The sequence below is a fragment of the Plectropomus leopardus genome, chromosome 6, assembly GCF_008729295.1.
Source record: "Plectropomus leopardus isolate mb chromosome 6, YSFRI_Pleo_2.0, whole genome shotgun sequence".
Classification (NCBI taxonomy): Eukaryota; Metazoa; Chordata; class Actinopteri; order Perciformes; family Serranidae; genus Plectropomus; species Plectropomus leopardus.
The window spans coordinates 22,585,728-22,605,509 of NC_056468.1; the positions used below are offsets into that span (position 1 = coordinate 22,585,728).

At 37.9% G+C, this 19,782-nt stretch overlaps 1 protein-coding gene across 2 annotated transcripts; it reads left to right on the top strand.

Annotated features, from left to right (window-relative positions):
- Positions 1-18,768, top strand: me2 (malic enzyme 2, NAD(+)-dependent, mitochondrial). Of its 2 annotated transcripts, none has more exons than XM_042488325.1 (15): positions 1-169; positions 4,897-5,053; positions 9,450-9,583; positions 9,734-9,883; positions 10,937-11,012; positions 11,390-11,551; positions 11,641-11,854; positions 12,349-12,446; positions 13,226-13,339; positions 13,504-13,615; positions 13,984-14,126; positions 14,623-14,725; positions 14,911-14,981; positions 15,528-15,626; positions 16,375-18,768. In XM_042488325.1, the coding sequence occupies exons 2-15, from the start codon at positions 4,940-4,942 to the stop codon at positions 16,534-16,536; spliced, it is 1,752 nt and encodes a 583-aa protein (XP_042344259.1). In that variant the 5' UTR covers positions 1-169; positions 4,897-4,939; the 3' UTR covers positions 16,537-18,768. The 2 variants fall into 2 exon arrangements, with proteins under 2 accessions (XP_042344259.1, XP_042344260.1); XM_042488326.1 differs by having other exon boundaries at positions 4,900-5,053.
- Positions 18,769-19,782: the final 1,014 nt, after the last annotated feature.

Genomic DNA, 19,782 nt, shown 5'->3' on the forward strand with positions numbered 1-19,782 from the left:
TGTCCCTGCGCGAGAGTCTCCTCACCACCACTCTGCTGCATCCACCGTTAAAGGACAAACCAGGCGGTCAAACAACAGCGAATATTCAACGAAATACCGCAGAAATATGCTTTATAAACAGTAACCCGTTCAACGAAAGTAACCGCAGTATTTTAACCGTTAGAAGCAGGTAAGCCGAGTCGCTTTTCTCTTTAAAATAGAAAGTCTGTGTGTGTCATCTAACTTCCCATTTCTGAGCCAAGAAGTGCGGTCGTGCGGGGGGGTCTGAATGAATGACAGCATGTAAGTCATCAGGCTGTCCGTTTCGTGTTGGAGTATTGTTTCAGTCTTAAAAACATTGCTTCTGTTGACTTTTTGCCGTTGTTGTCCCGGAGGTTGAAACAAGTGCTCAAATAACGACACCGCTTGGTCCGTTTTAACGTTATTTCTAAGCTAGCTTCCTAGCTTGTAGCAGTTGTTAGCTGCATCTTGTTTGTGGCTGAGATTGCTAGGCTAACCAAACAAATCAGGTTAGCTTTACTGTAGCGAGTCATAGTTAGGTATTTGAACATGTCCCTCTGCTATTTCTGTGTAAAAGTAGTTGCTCTGTGTTCACACTTTCCCTCCACTTCTACGTATAAAGAGAAGATGGAGGTTGAAATAGTGAATGGTTAATATCGCTTCGATTTTTATTAGTAATGCATTAAGCTTAATAAGATCACAAAGACATAACAGATAAGGAAGGTTTTACTGCTCCGATGGCGGTTATTACCTCATTTACATCATATCCTGGTAGGTAGCATAGCAGCATACTAAACCACTTGTCAGGTTTTGCATATATATCTGACTACTTCAGATGGACTTTGATCATTTGTTACTAATGAAGAAACAAGGTGGACAAGTCTCTGTGTGTAAAAGAGAAAGAATACCTGTCAACAACAACATGGTTGACAGGTATGGGGGAGGGGGGCGGGGGTGATTGATTGCTTGTTATTCTAAAAGAGGATGCATAATTGTGTACTGTTGTAATATTGTCTTCATGTTAATAACTAATTTCCGGAATGAATACTTTTGTAATTACATTATCCCTACTTCAGTCAATACAGACATTGTCCGCACGGATTATTTTTAAATTAGGAGTTCTTCCAAATACAGTAATGCAAGCCTTAATAGTCTGGCTAGATCGTATCCTGTTTGCCTCATTAGAACAAAAGAAAGTGAAAAATTATTAGTAACAAACATGACATGAGAAAAGTGAAATGTCCAGGTCAGCTGGCACTGAGTTACACATTTTTAAGTAATGGCCATTAAACCTATAGTTTATCCAGTGAGGTGCAGTTAGATTGGTCAATTTCCAGCCTTGGCAAGATACTGTATTTGTGTGTGGAGATCAAGCTCAACCAGTTCACTGTTATTTTGATAAACATTAAAGAAATGTAGTAGTACAATTCCATGTTGGTCAATTGTCTGTATTTATGAACCATTGCATACAAACATTTGAGTTGCAAACAGTCCAGACCAGTTTTTGGCTGTGAAGTGTGTCCAAGTATTCACACAAGTTGTTCCGACTCAAAGCTGGCTTATTAGTGATTATGTGGCAGACTTACTTGACCACTTGGCGGAAGCAAAAAGTACAAAATGAGCAATTAAGGACAACCTGAGCATGTTTGATGCCCTAAGCTCACATGCTGATGAAGTCCTTATCTGGTTCTCAGGCTTAATGTGTGGGAAAGAAAGAAAGATGAAATGTGGACAACTAGAAATTATTCTTGTAATGCGAACAACACAAAGACTGGAATTCACAGAGGCTGTGTCAAAGCATTTTCCCCCTGAATATGAGATCATTGGAGCATCAAAATGTCTCTCGATTGTTAGTGCTGCTTGTACAGTGTGATACTTTGTCCCTGGCTTTCATGCTGCTTTCTAGGCAGCGTTTCCTGGATATGTCGTTGTAAGACAAGACTCGGCCAGCTGGCCATGCTCGTAATTTCTTTCATCAGATATTTTTGTCAACGAGGTGGGCACATGATCAGACCGCAGTGGTGCCTCTGAATCTGTTCTCTTACAAGTACAAGCTAATGGCTAATGAAAAATGACACTCATTGTTTGTTAAGAAATGTTTAAAGTTGTTGGATATTTAGAAACTGGCTTAGTAGCTCCAGTACAGTGTGATTAAGCACTGGCATAAAAGATAACTATTGCGAGTGCTGTTTGATGTTGGATGTTAGCATCCTGTTTTAATATTTTTTTCTGTTTATCTTATCTCCATTTATATGATCTTGTTGTTTCGTGTGGGTGATTATTACTATGATAATATGGGTGGATAAGCAGAAGAGGTGTGGTGAGGAATTGAAGAGGAAAACATTGATGGCACAGATGAGTGCTGTTTGTCACATTAAGCGGACTGAGGTTTTCTTCTTGTAACAGCTAACAAAATTTCCTCATGTATCTTGTGTTTCAAAGCAAAACTTCCTTTATTTTGCATGTCTGGGTCATTAAACTACAAGGAACTAAAACAGAAACTACAAGTGATAAAGCTCACGTTGCTGTTCCCTGCATAACATGCTTACAGCTCCAGTTGCATTTCCTCTGGGTCACATGTTGACATTAAGAAAGACCAGAAGAAATTTCAGGCTGGATAATAAAATGGTCAAAACCAGAACCAGAACAGAAGTTAGCATGTAATAGTTGGGTTGAGAAATTATTCTGGCTACATTTCATTTGTGGTTGGTTTTTGGTCTCTTTTTAATATAGTGATGCTTGAACAGTCTGCCCTATTGACATAAACAATAAAAGCACAGGATACAGGGATCCTTCTGTCAGTGAAAACCTGGAAAAGACATTGGATATCAGACAATTGTTTTCCAGGTTGGGAATGTCATGGAATTTGTTAAATTCTTTGCATTGTTTGTGTTATATATTGTATTAATTTATTAATGGAAATTTTATTGTAATTTGAAATTTTCTCCTCAAAAATGTGTGGGAACCCTGAATCTCTATCATATGCAATAATCATTTGGCTCTGCAAGTTTGGTGGGAAGGCAGCTTTTACTTTCTGGTTTCTTAGTCAAGGGATGATCTTTTGCTATAATAATTACCACGAGGAGAAAGCTGCTCTTAATTGTCCATAACTAACAAAAATATAACAGAGTAGCTTAAACTGGCCTCTTTTTTTTCACCCACCACAACATAGTGCAACACAGTATAGCAGCGAATCACAGGTCACATGCATGACATAGCTCTTACAATGACTGTACTATTCAAGTCCATCAACAGCAGCTGAAAGTAGGGTAGGGGCCCGTGAGTAAAGGGAGTATACAGTAATGGTTGTTGGTGTGGTGTCATTTTTGGAAATTCTGCCATCAGATACAGTTTTATGTATTTATTTATGAGCTTGTTTTACTTCCTTCACTCCCAATATAGTAGAAGTCATTTATTCCCCCAGGTACTCTGCAGATGACACCTATAATTCAGTGGTTGTTAGTTGGAGTTATGTTTCCAAGTTGTGATGCATGTTTTCTGCTTGTCTTCCCATCTTTCCTCTCTGTTGACTGATGTAACCAGAATTTCACTTGTTCTCTGTCTTTGTGTGTGAAAAGGATTATTACAATCTTCCAAAGCTTTTTTTCCTCAGATCACGCCCTAAATCTTGTCTATCCTCGTCCAGATTAATGACTAGCCGCTGCTGTCAGCATGTGTAATCCTTGAGTGTGGGACCGTCCAGCCCACCAAGTGCATTTGTAGGCTTGTGTGTGTGTGTGTGTGTGTGTGTGTGTGTGTGTGTGTGTGTGTGTCAGCAGGTCAACAATTTCCAGTGCTGATAGCTTAATGTCATCCCGAGGTACGATAGGGTCTAATGATGTCATATGTTCAAAGGTTGCGGCAAAGGTGCACTTTAAGTCTTGACTGTGGGGAAAAAAAGATGGCCTTAACCCTAAAGTGATAACTCTGAACCTGTTGACACTAAATAATTGCATGCATTTGCACCATAAACCTCCTCCTCCCCCTTCTTTTTCTTCTTACTTGTTTGGGTTTTTTTTGCAGCAGCTTGCATCCTAGACATTGCACTCCTGCCAATAACATTCAAATTGACAAAGGAATTGTTTTAATCTTTGAATGTTGTGGGAAGCCAACGGTAATGGTCTGTGTTAATATAAACTACTGTACTTTTTTTAGATCTACGTCTGGGATATCACCCCTTAGAAGAATGCTATGCGATAGCTTCTAGCCTTGAGAGCCAATCTTGGCTGTAGATAAAAGAAAAAATATGAATCTAGTAAATAATAGCTTAGTATTATTGAATATTAAGGGTATGGGTTCAACTCAGAGAGACAGCCACACAGTTTCTCTGCTCTCCATACAGAGAGCATGCAATATGATAGGCCTGAACTTTCAGCACTAATTGATGGACATATTAAAATACAAAAGGCCTTGGAGGGAGTGAAGATGTTCTAGACTTTCTTCCGGAGCACACAATGACACTAATGTGCCAGGCTCCAGCTGTAAGGGTCTAAGTGTAAAGGTGCCGTAATAGAATTTAAAATTTGGAAGGGACCACCAGCCTGTCTCTCCCCTTGCAAAGTGGAATACTGGATCTGTAGTCGCTAACTATGGCATAAAAATTTGTCACAACCGTCTGTAGCTCACTTTAATACTGGGCTGGTGGCAGAGGAGGTAGCATTTAGCTGAAAACATTAAATACAGTGAATTAAGCAATGATGACCATATATTTGCATCATAAAATAAACTTCTGTGCATAAATTACATGTAATTTTCAGCATCGCAGGGCAGCTACGGCCAACTTTTACAAACCAATTGTAATTCTCCTAAGCAGGAAGAGAAGGATGAAAATGAATAGCCTTGTCTCTGCAGAAGGAAAGGTTATTTACTCAACTTTTTTTCTTCTTTGTTCCTCAGCAGCTTTCCACCAGTGGACCTTCCAGCCCAGTGACTGTCCACCATGTTGTCCAGGTTGAGGACAACGTGGTCCCTGAGGCCGTGTGTCTCTGTGTGCAGATGGGCACACACCAAAGAGAAGGGAAAGCCCCTCATGCTCAACCCTCGAACCAACAAAGTGAGTAGATTACTGATATTGACATAATGCTGTTATATGTCAGCATTAAAAAAAGACAGTGTGTGAACAGATGGCAGCTTCATTAATATGTCTTGCAGCATGTCTGTTAGCCCATTTGTGCTAGATCTGTGCCAAATATGCCAAGTTATGAAGTAAACTAATTGGTTTTCTGAGTGTGGAAATAATTTATTGCATGACAGAATTTCATAATATTCTTTTGTTAGGATGGATAAAATAATACAGAGGAATGTACTGCAAATCATAGCTGAAGCATATAAAAAGATTGTCTATTTAAAAAACTTTTTTTTAACCAAGATTTAGTTGTTGTTGAGAACAGTTAGTTTTCTTTCTACCCCATCCTTTTTTGAGGCCTTATGTTGAGGTCCTTTTTTATATCCTTTCAGTCTTCTGACACTTCTCCATCTCCAAGCAGCTGTCAGTATTTCCGTAGTGCCTGGATAAGAATAGCAGAGAGCTGCATTGTAGTGTGAGGGACAGGGATTGACTGGAAGGTTCTGTCATGGTTTACAGACCATCGTTTATTGGACTACAAATTTCTATATTTTAATGAACACAAATATGTATTTAAATTTCTGCAGGGTGATAGAAATCTTAATTGAAATTTTATAAAAGTATAACATTTCTACAAGAAGAAGAATATGCCATCATTCACGTGTGACAATCACCAAATACAAGCAAACTTTGAAAACTGAACCAATCATGGAGGCACAGTTACACAGAACACTGTGAATTGTTTGCAGTCTAGAGATGCATCAGTTAATCTAATCCCTAACAGTGATTGCTTCTACTGAAAACCTAGAAAAACCTGCCTAATGGCTTTTGTTAATTTTCCTCTGCTGTTTGACGTGATCAAGCTTCTAACACTTGGTTGGGATGATTCTCTGGCATATAGGAAGCTAAACAAATCTGTCTTATATTTTTAATCCAACACAGCTGTATTTCTGTTTTCATTTTTAAAATACTGGAAGCCATATAGTTACCAAAAAAAAATACAAGTGAATAAAATTAAAAACACATTTTCCCATTTATATATGGCTTCCTAACTAATGACATAATTTTGACAAACAAAACACTTATATAATCTGTGTCCTTAAATTCAGATGATACAATTTAGGGATTTTGTGCAGATTAACAGAATTTTGGATCATATAGAAACTTGACAGAAAGCTGAAAATAACTGGTTGAATTTTTCAAGTCTGATCACAACAAGCAGCACTGTTGGGTGTGGTCAGAGATGTCTGTTAAATCATGGTCAAAAAACTTTTCTTGGTGTAACTGCTTTTCTATTAAGTTTGGTGCTGTTTTACTTGCGCTTCAAAGGCCTCAAAATGTCATGAAACTTTTACTCATTCATCTCTCATGGTATATGTTTATAGAGGCAGTAATGATAATTGTACATGTATATTTTATTTTATTCTGTCCTTTATTTTTCTTCTGTCTGCCTTTTGACATGGTGTATTACATGTTTAAAAATTGCTGTAAAAATAATCTTGCCTTACTGTGTATGTGTGACCACACCCAATAGTCGCCTCTGCAAGGTGGGGACATCACATGACAAAAAAAAAAAACCCAAAACAACAACAACAAAAACATTTCTGCTGGTTAAAGTTGCTCTGTAATGTATCACACTGCTGCCGTCTTGGATTTGGAATTTATTCATGCTGTGGATTGTTAGGCTGGTAGGGGTTTCTTCTCAGGTTTTCCAACTTCTGAGAGCTACAAATGACATTTGAAACATGAGGCCATATAGCTGCTTGAAGTAACAGAATCTCACTCTGTGCAGGTTATGTTAAACTTAGCCTAGACTACACATGTTGTGCTAAATATAGACTTTCCAAACTACGTGCAAACTGGTCACAGGGTAGCTGGCTGATAATCCAAGGAGTACTGTACACAGAGCAGCTACATTTCACATTGCACTAACAGCCTGTTTCCTCATATTGTTAATTTTATCTGTTTGGGTCCAGTTTATAAACGAATTTGCTGATTGAAACCAAGTGGAATGTGAAAAAGCTTTAAGTCCACAAGCCTTTTAATACTCTTCTGTTAGCAGTATTACTGTGTTGTGATTTCTATTCTCTTCTTAAATTTACTCTAGCAAGTCATACAGTTCATCGTGTCCAGGTTTTGAAAACACTCAAGACTGCATGAAGTGAGACAAATGCAGCAGTATGCTAGTTATTCATAGGAAGTCTATATTTGCCAGAGCAGATGTGACTTGCATTAGCAGACTGAGTCGTCTTGACTCATCAGACCTCAACGGTAAAAGTCATAGTGTTGCAGAAATGTATTGTTTATTACATTACACTGTCAGCGAGAGTAAATTGATTAAGAAGTACTTTTTAAGATGATGCTGCATGTACTTTAAGCGCTGTGATTCTGTATTTCTCTACACCAATTTTATGTATTAGTTATACATTACATTTTGTTTGAAATAGTTTATCTGGTTTTGCTTTTTGTTTTTGTTTTGTTTACAGTTTTTATCATGTAGAAATTAAAAAACTTAATGGGTGCAAGAAAAAATTTTAAGTTGGGTAAATGATTATTTCAGGGAAGTTTCATTATCATATCACAAAAGTTGAACTTAAAAAATGATAACCAATTTCCTGTCCTATGTACACTATATGCAGTTTTTTTTAAAGTTACTTATTTTGGGGCATTTATGGCCTTTACTTGATAGGACAGCTAGAGGAATGATAGAAAATGGGGATTAGAGAGAGTGGGGATGACATGCAGCAAAACCAGCGGCTGGTCAAACTCAAACCCAGGGCCACTGCGACGAGGACACTATGAATATGGGCCGTGCTTTACCAACTGAGCTATGCACACAATAAACAGATAAAGATATTTTTAAAAAATATACACAAACACTACAAGTAAAAGTTTTTCAAGAAATTATTTATTTTTGCATTTTATAGATAAGGCTAGTTTTTTCAGCCCTGTATGGATCCCTCAACACACTCAAAATAAAGGCTCAACTGCATTTTGAACAAACCAAGAAATGTTCAAACATTCAATTCTGGGAATAAAGAGAAAAACTAGATATCAGAGGATTGCAGCTTGTTGCATTATGTTGAGAGGAACCGAATAGTGGAGCTGAGTGAGGTGAAATGCTCCATCAGCATGACTCAGCATTTTGCTGGGGGAGCCCCCAGCATTCATCACTCTCACAGAATAATCAGCCCCTTCCCCAGCCTCAGACGTTATGGCTTCCATGTGTTGTGCCTGTAATTCATTCAGAGATGGGTTCGTAAACCTACGTACACACTCACATACACAGCAGGATCACGAAAACACTTTGTCACCCTCCTCCCCCTTCCTCTCGTCTATACATGGGGTGTTTCTGCCCAACGTCATCCTTATTGGCTTCCTTGAGGCTACACCCCCTCTCTTACCTCTTTCCTTTCTTTCCACAACTGCAAATTACTTTCATGTGGTCGTCCCCTTTCATTCAGCTGTCCCTCTGTCAAGAGTCAATAGGTCAGTGAGGTCTAAGAACTCCTAGATAAAGCATTGCGTCCTCTGGTGACAAAACTACATCATAGTATGTGAGCATTTCCTTGTTCAATGATTATTTCTGTTTAATTTAAGGGATTTTATTAATTCTGAGTTTGAAACCTAAAAAGCAGAACACAATGCAGCAGTGAGAGGTTATATTTAAACTTCAGTACTCAGAAACATTTGATTCTGTAAAATGTATACATTACACTAACTCTTTTCAAGACAGTCTGTAAGTACAGTATATACTACTACAGGGTGAAATTTCATGGTGAAATATTTGAAACAATTGTAAAACCAATTTTCAGTTGACAGGTCATTCTTTTGCTGATGTCCAACAGAGATTGCATTTCACACATCAGTTTTGATGAGTCATTTCCTGCAATCATAGATGTGTACATATTAAATACCATTCATTAATTCAGGCAAATTGCCACCTTAGAATTACAAGATTCTGTCTACGTTCTGATTAGTTTTGAGAGATTTAGCTTTAAAGTTTTTCTATTTCAAATAGCAAAATTATATGAACCTTTTTGTTGTCTGAAACAATAACTCAGTTAGGACAAATGTCAGATAGAACTTTTTAATTCTAAGGTGACATATAGGTGAAATTAACAGGGATCTTAATTAGAAATAATGGGATAGCAAATGTGTTTCTTTACAAGCAGAATTAAGGAGTTCACATTTGACACTTGGTGTGAAAACATAACATCTCTTCTTCACATATTTGCAAAACCACAGTCCACTATTTTACAACAAAGCTGCCTGTTGAACTCTTCATTTACCTTGTCTTAAGGTTATTCTCTAACAATGATTAGTTGACTCAAGGTAAATACTCCATACTCACTCCTCTTTCTTTCTGCGTGTCTCTCCTCAGGGCATGGCCTTCACTCTAGAGGAGAGACAGATTTTGGGGATACATGGTTTGTTGCCTCCCAAAGTGGAGACTCAGGACATTCAGGCCATGCGCTTTCGGAATAATCTCAAGAAGATGACTGATCCCCTACAGAAGTGAGGGAATATTTCATTTAAAGACTGGAAATTATAGACTCAGTGTGATTTACCCTGTTTTGCTTTTAAGCATTAGTTATTAATTAAATGTTTATCTAAAATATCTCCTTTATAAAGTTTAACTTGCTCTTTTCCTCCTTTTCCATACAGGTACATCTACTTAATGGGCATCCAGGAAAGAAATGAAAGGCTTTTCTACAGGTTGTTGATGGACGACATTGAGGAATTGATGCCAATTGTCTACACTCCCACCGTAGGCCTGGCTTGCACACATTATGGACACATCTTTAGAAGACCCAAGTAAGCATGCAGCAAAGCTATCACGAATCAACCATATGAACAAAGAAAGAGGAATGACAACATGAAACTTTGTACTGACAGTCTGAGCCTTTGATGGAGGTTTTACATTGGTGGCAGACATTTGTGCTGTACCTGCACTCTCAGTAGGAGAAAAAAAATGACTTAATGCCTGTAGTCTACATTGCTATCTTTGCTATAGGCCTAATGTGCACAAAATTCAGGTTCAGGAATTCCATAAAAGTGATAATTGGGAATATTTAAATGATTTTTCTGGAAAAAAAATATAGGATTTGACTGTAGCTGTTGACATTTTCTCATTATGGTGAATGGATTAAACTTGTGTTAACAACACCAAGATGTTATTGTGGAGGAGATATGTTTTCTTTTTCTGTTTTTTAAAAGAAAGAATCTTTCTATGATTTTTTAAGGGTAACTATGGTATTTTTTAACCTGGGCCCTATTTCCCCCCAATTTTGTGTCCGTAATTCTATCTTCTTAAAACACACTTTATTCAAAGTGAACAAAAACAGCATTAAACTCACAAAAACTGTCATGGTTCATCTGTCCACTGTTCCAACTCTGGTTTGCTTGAAAATAACCCTTAATGCACTCAGTTGGATATGAAAATATGCTGGCTCTATATGCTAAAGTTACTGTTTATTTAAATTTAGTCTGGTTAGTTTGGGGCTTAGGATTTTAGGGCTGTCTGTGATTAAACAAAAAGGATCTTACTTTTTATTAAAAATGTCTACATCTGTAGGGATCCTTTCCATAATGTTGTCATTTACTCAGAATAAAGTCTGAGCCTGTCAGAGGCAAAAATAAGCACTTTTAGTGGATGTAAATTGATTGTGAATTACTGCCACAACTTTTTATATTACAGTGTGTTTTGCAGCTGCTGTCTGCAGCTCTCTCATCCAATACTGGACCAATTTCAAAAAATGTTGTGTCAGCTGGTCACTTAGATACAAAACATGGAAAAATGGGGGCCAGGTTTAAAAATACAAACCTTATCCTTTAAGTAGTCAACCATCATCTTGTTTCTCTCATCAGGGGCTTGTTCATCTCCATTCGGGACAAAGGACATATCCGATCCATCCTGGACAACTGGCCAGAGACCAATGTTGCAGTGAGTACCTAAAAACATCACTACAGTAACTCCTTGTCAGCTAGTATCTATGTTAAAGTCTAAAAGAGCACTAGAGTAACCACTCTAGTGCTCTCTCTCAAAACCACTGATTGAGGTATTTAAAAAAACTAACTGTGATAATAGAAAAAGCTGCTTATGGACATTGTGGCTATATGACTATGGATAGATAGAAATCAGAGTTATAAATATCTCTGTAAGTCTAAGGAAGTCCTGTTAACTGACCCATTAACATCCATATCTTCTGTTCACTTGACTAAGGTCCAGTTTAATATTGCTCACAGCTGTGTGTTCATGACATGTTAATCTGCCAATTTTGCTGACTAAACTTCTTCTCCACCTTCTCTCCCTTTCTGTAGGCAGTAGTAGTAACTGATGGAGAGCGTATTTTAGGCTTAGGGGACCTGGGTGTTTATGGAATGGGCATCCCTGTTGGAAAACTTTGCCTGTACACTGCCTGTGCCGGCATCAGACCTGAGAGATGTTTGCCTGTGGCGATAGATGTTGGCACAAACAATGAGGTAGGAAGGTTATGTGTATGTAATTTTGTATACTATATGAAATTACATGCATTGTCCCTAATATGTTTGTCCTTATACCCTTCAATCAGACTCTCCTCAGGGATCCTATGTACATGGGCCTGTACCAGAAACGAGATTGCTCTCAAGCCTACGATGATCTGATTGATGAGTTCATGGAAGCTGTGGTGGACAAATATGGACAGGACACACTGATCCAGTTTGAGGACTTTGGGAACCACAATGCCTTCCGCTTCCTCAGAAAGTACAGGGAGAAGTACTGCACCTTCAACGATGATATCCAAGGTTCACATACAGTAATGCCCTTCACACAGTGCTTAAGTTTTAATTATAATGCCATAAAGTGTACCTGTTATCAGTGGAATTTAGCACAGTTCAAGTGGTGTTTTTAAAGAACCATGTTTTTATATTGATTTTCTACAACACCTGTTGGTTTCTTTTCATTTCACCATTTAAAAAAAATGCAGACACCTGTAGTGTGCTTAAATGAAATATTTCATTACATCTTTATGTCACATCACTGCTGCAAAATAAAGGTTTGCTAGCAGGGACCCTGTGGTGAGTTCAAAGAAACTCCGACAGGAGATATGTTTGCTAAGACTCAACGAGCTCATGAACTGTTGTCTAAGAATCAAATCAAAAAGCACAACATAACTTAAAAAAATTTAAAAAATAAATTTAAGGGGGACCCTCCAACTTTAAAATTAATAGAAATTATTCTGTTCTCTTTAAGGCAGAGACTTGTTTGTTTACTAGTGCGTTCCTCTGCATGTTTCCAGGCACTGCGTCTGTCGCCCTTGCTGGTCTGTTGGCAGCTCAGAGAGCCATTGGCAAACCCATCACTGAACACCGGGTGCTTTTCCTAGGAGCTGGAGAAGTAAGATAATATTCATTCATTAATCAGTCCGTTCAAGTTCTCTTGGTTTTGCCTTGTTTTTTGCCTTTGTCTCTTTCTCTCCAATTTGTAATTTGAATGCCCAGTTTTTCAAAATAATTTGCAAAGCCATTCTGCCCTCTACTGACCAGAGTTGGTAATACCAAGAAGAAATTGTAGTCCAGCATCACTTCAGACCTAAAAATAATCAAAAATGTTCTCAGCATTGACCAGAACCTGTCTGTGGGGGAAACAGTGAATTTATTCAGTCATTTTTTACTTAGTCTGGTTCACAGAATGCCCACTGTAGGTATAGGCCTGTCACTGGCTGCAATTTTCAAAATCCTGGTCTCTCAAAGCCAGATTAATCTCTACACGTAGTTTTAATGCTGTGCGTGAAACAACAACCTCCAAACTAGCAACCTGCCTGCTGAAACATCTTTTACTGTTTCATTTCGTGTTTTCCTTTGCAGAAATGTTGCTAAATAACAAGATCCTTACTGACACTGTTTTGCAAGGACACTCTTGCTGCATCCTGGACTTAAGTCATCCCAAGACAGTTGTGTTTATACAAGAAAATACAAACAACCAAGAGTGTTTTTCCCTTCAGTGTGCAATTATGATGGGTTCAGCCTGACCTTTCTCCAGCACTAGCACAGAGTGAGATAGTTCTGACTATGCAAGACTATTCACTTATCTTTAAATAAGGTTTAAAATTGTATAAAGGATATGCTTTCTAAGTAATTTGAATGTTTAACTCAATTAATTTATTTCCTCCCCAGGCTGCCCTCGGTATTGCCAATCTGATTGTCATGGCGATGATGGAGAGTGGGATGACCCAAACTGAGGCCAGGAATAAGATCTGGATGTATGATAAACATGGCTTATTAGTAAAGGTCAGTGTGTGTGACACAGACATCAAAAATTAGAAACTAACATTATATGTCTGTGTGGCTTCCTGTCTGGCTCAATGTTGATATTCTGTGTAAATGGTTAACAGAGGATTTACTGTATTTGTATTGATGTACTGTCGCCACCATTGTACTTAATTTGACTCCAGGACAGACCGCAGGAAACAGATGTTAACCAGGAGGCATTTGTCCATGACAGTCCAGGGACTGTAGAGAGTTTTCTAGATGCTGTCAACACCATCAAACCCACAGCTATCATTGGTAAGGAACTTTTTATTTTCTGTATTTTAAATAAATAGATCTGACTGTATTTGTGTTACAGTAAAGCCTCACAGTACAGTTTGGAATATGCATTTTTTAAGTTTGAGCCATTAATCAAAAACAGAAACTAAATGAAATAATTAATATGTTCTCATTCATAATGCTGTTTATTTATTTAATATTATTCAAGCAGGAAATAGGATCAGTTCAGTTGAATAGCCATAATTTATATTTAGGCTATTTTATTATTTATCTGCTTATTCAATCATCCTGTCAGGGCTCAGTGTGCTTGGATTGCGAGCTCCACTTGTGCAGTATTGATAGATCTGAAACACAGGTTGACCAACAATTCTCTGTCCTTTCTCCAGGTGTGTCAGGAGCTGGACGTCTGTTCACCCATGATGTCATCAAGGCCATGGGAACCCTGAACGAACGACCAATCATCTTTGCCCTGAGTAACCCAACCACTAAAGCAGAGTGTACCGCCGAGGACGCCTACACGCTCACCAATGTACACAGTCCTTTCTTCTTTCCTTTTTAATTTTAATTGTTTAATTACAAAATTAAGCATTTAAGGTATATTATGAAGCATTTTCCTTAAAAACATTTATAGACTCATATAGAGATAATCCCTCTAAATCAGCACTTATGACCTACTAGAAGTGTGTGGCAGTGTATTTATCTGCAGAGCCTCTGCCTGTATTTTCCTCTCATTTTGCTCTGTGCGGCAAAATTCCTGGCACAGCGCGCAGGTGAGGTCAGGACTTTATAAAAAGGTAACGACCAGGTGCCACACTGTAAACAGCATGCATCCAACAGGTAGCTGCAAAAATCGCAGCTACAGCACCAAAAAATGCAAATATAGTGAGGGCAAACTCCGATTGGTTAAAGCAGTAAGAGTTTCGTAATGGTATACCTTTTACACTTTCTGTGCTGTAGAATTGCTAGTTTTGTTGTTGTCATTTCTGTTCTCCCATCTTCACTCACTTTTTTTCTCCGTCCAACAGGGTAGATGTCTGTTTGCCAGTGGCAGCCCGTTCGGTCCAGTGACTCTGAGTGATGGCCGCGTCATCACTCCTGGACAAGGGAACAACGCTTACATCTTTCCAGGTGAAAAAACATATATATTCATACTTCATATTAATTACTAGAATAGAGTGCAGATTAGGAAATTAAGTGAGGTAACCAAAGCCTAGCTTTTCCACAATGTCTGCGCTGTGGAGAAAATTAATTGGATGAACAAAATACAAAAGTAAAGGATGTCAGTTTTAAAACTCTCGGTGTGTGCATTGCAGGTGTGGCCTTGGCTGTGATCCTGAGTGGAGTAAGACACATCAGTGACACAGTGTTCTTAGAGGCTGCGAAGGTCTGAATCATCACATATTTCACAAGCATTTAAAGTTCATCTTTATCTTTCCTCCGTCCCATCCTGCACTTTCTTGCTGACTTTGTCATGTATGCGTATGCTGTATATGGTCATAGAAACCCTCTTTAACCCTTTGATGTCTCCTGTTCCCTCTCTTTCTAGACTAACAGCTAACAGATGAGGAGCTTTTAAAGGCTGATCCTGCTTTGCACTTTTTCCATCTGTGTTCTTCCCTCTTTCGCTGAGCTGCATTTGACTTGATTACGTGATTGATCAATGCAGTGAATGATAAAAATCACAGAATGAGTTCTTGCCTGCACTCTTTGTTCAATATTTTAAAAAGTTTTGGATGAAGAAGTAACGTTTGCATGTCGGAGTCATGAGTAGTAAATGTTTGACCTAACTTATTTTAATCATTTTGTCTAATTAAAAAGTACATTTGTGCAGATGGCAAAAAAAGACATATGTTGTTGGCAAGTAATAGTAGTAGTTTCTATATCTATGTTTTGTTTCTTTAGCCTAAAAATATTTTTGTACTCCTTCCAGACGCTTGCAGAGCAGCTAACAGATAAAGAGTTGGAAGACGGCAGACTCTATCCTCCTCTCTCCAACATCAGAGAGGTCTCTGTCCAGATGGCTGTCAAGGCAAGTCTCCCGCTAACGAAACGAAAGGCCCCAGCTAGTTAGGCTGAATTTTCCAATTAGTGATAAACCTGCTAATATTAGTCCAAACCTTATTAAAGTGAGGTTGTATGAGGTACTTATTCAGTGTATTACACATGGTAGATGTCAGTCCACATGTTGCTATATTTGGAGAGATCAATTGAATTGTATAGTGTATGTAGAATATTTTTACAGTTTTATCTCGCTGTCAGACAGCAATTTATGATGCTGATTTTGATCCCTTCAAAGCCAGTTTCTATTAGGAAAAACAGTTGTTTAACATTGCTGAACACAGGAGCTGCTGCCTACCACTGCCTTGATCAGTTGGTTTGTGTGAATTTGGCTATTAAAAGGGTTAATTTGGATTCACAGGGGTCACACAATAACAGAAAACTAACTAACTAATCAACACAATGGTAGACCGCCAGCTCCTGTCTTCACCAAGCAAAAATTACTCTTTCATCAATGGAGTCTGGATCTGAAATGTCTCTCTGACTGCAGAGATGGAACAGTGAAAATGTTTCATGGCATAAACTTAAAGTGATATTGATTGTTTTTTGGGAGGTTGGGATTTGTTTGGGTGTCCAAAATATGTTTTGTTTTGATGACATTTTGATGACACAACATTGCTTCCCACTCATATTTTGGTTCTAGCTCCAGTAATGTTTGATCAGTTTATCTTTTGCCTCTTAGTATTAGTCACTGCTAAACTCTTTCTTTCTTGCTCTAGGTGGTGGAGTTTGTCTATGCTAAAGGCATGGCGTTCCGCTACCCTGAGCCTGTGGACAAGGACAGCTTTGTACGTGCTACTGTGTGGGACACCAGCTACGACTCCTTCATGCCAGACACCTACGACTGGCCGGGTGTCAGCTTCAGCCCCAAGACTAACTAGAAGTAGACCAGACCCTCACTGTGCCCTTTGTTTTCCACTTAACTCACAGATCACAGATCTTTTGAGATGATCATGAGTACCTTAGTACTTATGAAAAAGGCAGTAGAAGATCCTTACTGCTGCAGTGTTACTGTACTAAACCAGTCATATTAGATTTGTGAAAAACTAGAGCAGAAATGGCTGTTTTCACTTCACATCCCAGTTCTTTGTCGCCTCTGCGTCACAAGTAAACCAACACAGCAACTATAGGGCCACCTGGTGGGAGGAAAAGGCAGTGTGGAAATCTGGTTTCATTGTTGAAACCTTGACGTACATTTTAATCATCTGTTTTAAAAAGAAAACTAACTAATATTCAATACAGTACTCTGATATAATTATACAGTCAGTTACCACAAGAGCTTGTATGTGATTGTCATGTACGCTCTCAAGCATAAACCAAAACACCAAATTTGCATCAGACAATTTGAACACTAGATAAATTTGATTATATTTATAGTGAACAAAACACTGTACACCGTGCCTCTGCTTAAGTTTTAAGATACTGTACTAGAAATGACTCCATGATTTAATCCGGTAATAAGTTATCCTTTTTGTAAGAAAATGCGGAATATTATTATATTTTTTCACCTATTTTAAAAGGTATCACTCCATATTTAATGTAACATATGTTTGTTGTATACACTCCTGATGCAGAGGATAGTCTTTGTTTAGCACTTACCACGATTATGTCGAAGTGATTGCGAACTTAATGCATGGTTATTAACTTGAAGTATGGACATTGCCTTTTTCACATTAGGTGGGCCTCTGGTGGCTTCTTTCATCAAACCAATGCCCGATGTAAGACAAATAGGTAAAGCGTCCCTTTTAACCTGTGCTTATATCAGGCTACATTGGTTACAGATCTAGTGGAGCAGAGGGTTAAAGTACTCAGCCTTTGTGTACAAACTTGAAGAGAAAGACAGGAAACAATGTTACTTCAGGGGAGAAATGGAGGGAAAATATAAAGAGAGACCTCAGAAAAATGAAGAGATTTTATGAAGGGAAATTGAATGGAAATTATATTTAAAAACATGAGAAATGAACGTCCACTCCAACATTTTATTTGTTGAAATGCTTTTGTCACATTGTATTTATTTCTCTAGTTATTTTATTATCTGGGGGTGTATTTAGATGTTTAGCCCTTGTGTGTCATTGATGACAGGCTTTTTGACAAACCTGTCATCAACACTTCCTAAGTGAGATGGGGAAAGAAAAATCCATCCCTAAAAATGTACCCCTTTGCTTAACTGTGAAACAAATTCTAAAATGTAACCTAAGTATTTAAGAGAGCGCAGTATCAAATTATTAGATAAACATTATTTTTTATTCTAATTATTTTTTGTTTACTGTTCATACAGTTTTGTGGAAACTGAGACTGTCTACTGAAAGAGTGTTTATAAAGTTGTGTTAAGTAAATCCATGTATGTTTCGGCAGGTTGATGTGTGGGTTTCACTCCTTGAGACAGACTTACAAGCTACATTTTTAGTCATGGTTCTGGTCCAATGTGATCATTGATAAAAACACCAAAACAGTTACATTAGCTCAGATTAACACAAAAAAGAGATGAAAAATGGGCAAGTTTATATGTGTAGTACCTGGCAAAAATGGCAAAAAGTTGTTTAAAATCAAAGCTTTAGATTTTTCTGAGAGTCAGAGTAGATGTCAACTTTTATTCAGAATCATATTATTGGTATAGTAAAATTGCGATAAAATAGTTCTGCTGGAAAGGTGGCATATATCTTGAAACTGACATTTTGCCCAAACGACCCTTACTGTCAAACTTCAGTTGTTCCCGACCTTTTCCTTAAAGGGCCCCCTTTCTATCGTGAAGTAAACTGATGACCCCTGACTAAGTGAGATATCTTATGAACATTACATATTATGTTCAGTGCATAACAATATCAGCACCGAACAACTGATAAACTGTACAGTTAATACAAAAAGTGGGTGATTTTTATGAGCTTTGAGCACATTTCCTGTGACCACTGAACCAGAAATGGTTTCTCTGAAATTTTCAACAATTATGCATACTTCATTGGCTTCTTTTCAGACAAATACAGTGTTATCGTCTCCCTGAAGCTTGTCCATTGTTGTGTAGCTCTTAGGTTGTTGTAACTGCGTACGTTTTGAATGCCAGAGTTAAAGCTCTGTGAGCATAACTTGTATTCAGGTCTTCACTTTGCCCTTATACTGTGATTTTTTTTAGTATATATTTCGACCCCAAACTTTAAAAATAACTGTTTCATTTGGCTGCTTCCTCCCGCAGTCCAAAGTCATGCAAGTGAGATTAATAGGTGACTATAATTTGGCCGTAGGTGTGAATGTGAGCGTGAATGTTTGTCTGTCTCTACGTGTCAGCCCTGTGATAGTCTGGTGACTGCCTCCAGCCCTCCCGTCATCCTTAATATGACAAGCAGTTACAGGTAGTGAATGAATTTCATTTAGTTTTATTGCCAGAAATGAATAAAATGCTGAGATTTATGCTTTATGTGTTTTTTAAAATGTTTTCTTACACCCAATCCAGAAGGCCTCGAGACACCCCTGTGAAGATTTGGTGACCCTGAATGGTGGTTGGGAACCAGTGTCGTACTAGACTCTAAAAGGTAACGATGCCTACAACAAAATCAGATGGATTGTTATTGGAAACATATATTTGTTATAATGAAACCAAGCAATGCTAGAGCATTTATTTTTAATGTGGCAGGTTGTTTACATGAACATTTGAGTCAAATCCAGTGATTTCCCAGCTACACATTTAACTGAAAACTTTAAAAGTTACGCTAGAAATACCAATTAGCTTGCTTCATTCATAATATTTCCATAGACAATTGTCAAGGGCATTGGCAGTCTTAGTCTTAGATATGTTTAAATATAGACCACTGTAAATTTTAATCTCAGGATCTTGTATTAGGACCTTTGAACCGCTTGCATCAAAGTGCCTGCACAATGTTCAGTGTGTAGTCATTTCATGTTTCCCTGATGTAGACCTCATAGCATACTGCAGTTAGAATAAATGTGGTTTGATACAGTTTGATTGGCTCCTTGGGCTGCTGATTTCAAATGTGCAAATGTTTTCTTTCGGTGAGCAACTTAACTCTTCTAAATTTAGTTTAGTTGTTTTCCCAGCTGCTGTGAAATTAGTCACTGTTACGATTTATGTATTTCAGTCTAGTTCTAGATGTTGTATTGGGTTATTTTGATGTCAT

Bases quoted from the DNA above. Each gene is read 5' to 3' on its own strand.
- me2 (XM_042488325.1), top strand. From the start codon at position 4,940: ATGTTGTCCAGGTTGAGGACAACGTGGTCCCTGAGGCCGTGTGTCTCT. The intron at 11,552-11,640 runs GTAGGAAGGTTA...CCCTTCAATCAG, and splicing joins ATGTTGGCACAAACAATGAG to ACTCTCCTCAGGGATCCTAT. The intron at 14,982-15,527 runs GTCTGAATCATC...TACTCCTTCCAG, and splicing joins TGTTCTTAGAGGCTGCGAAG to ACGCTTGCAGAGCAGCTAAC.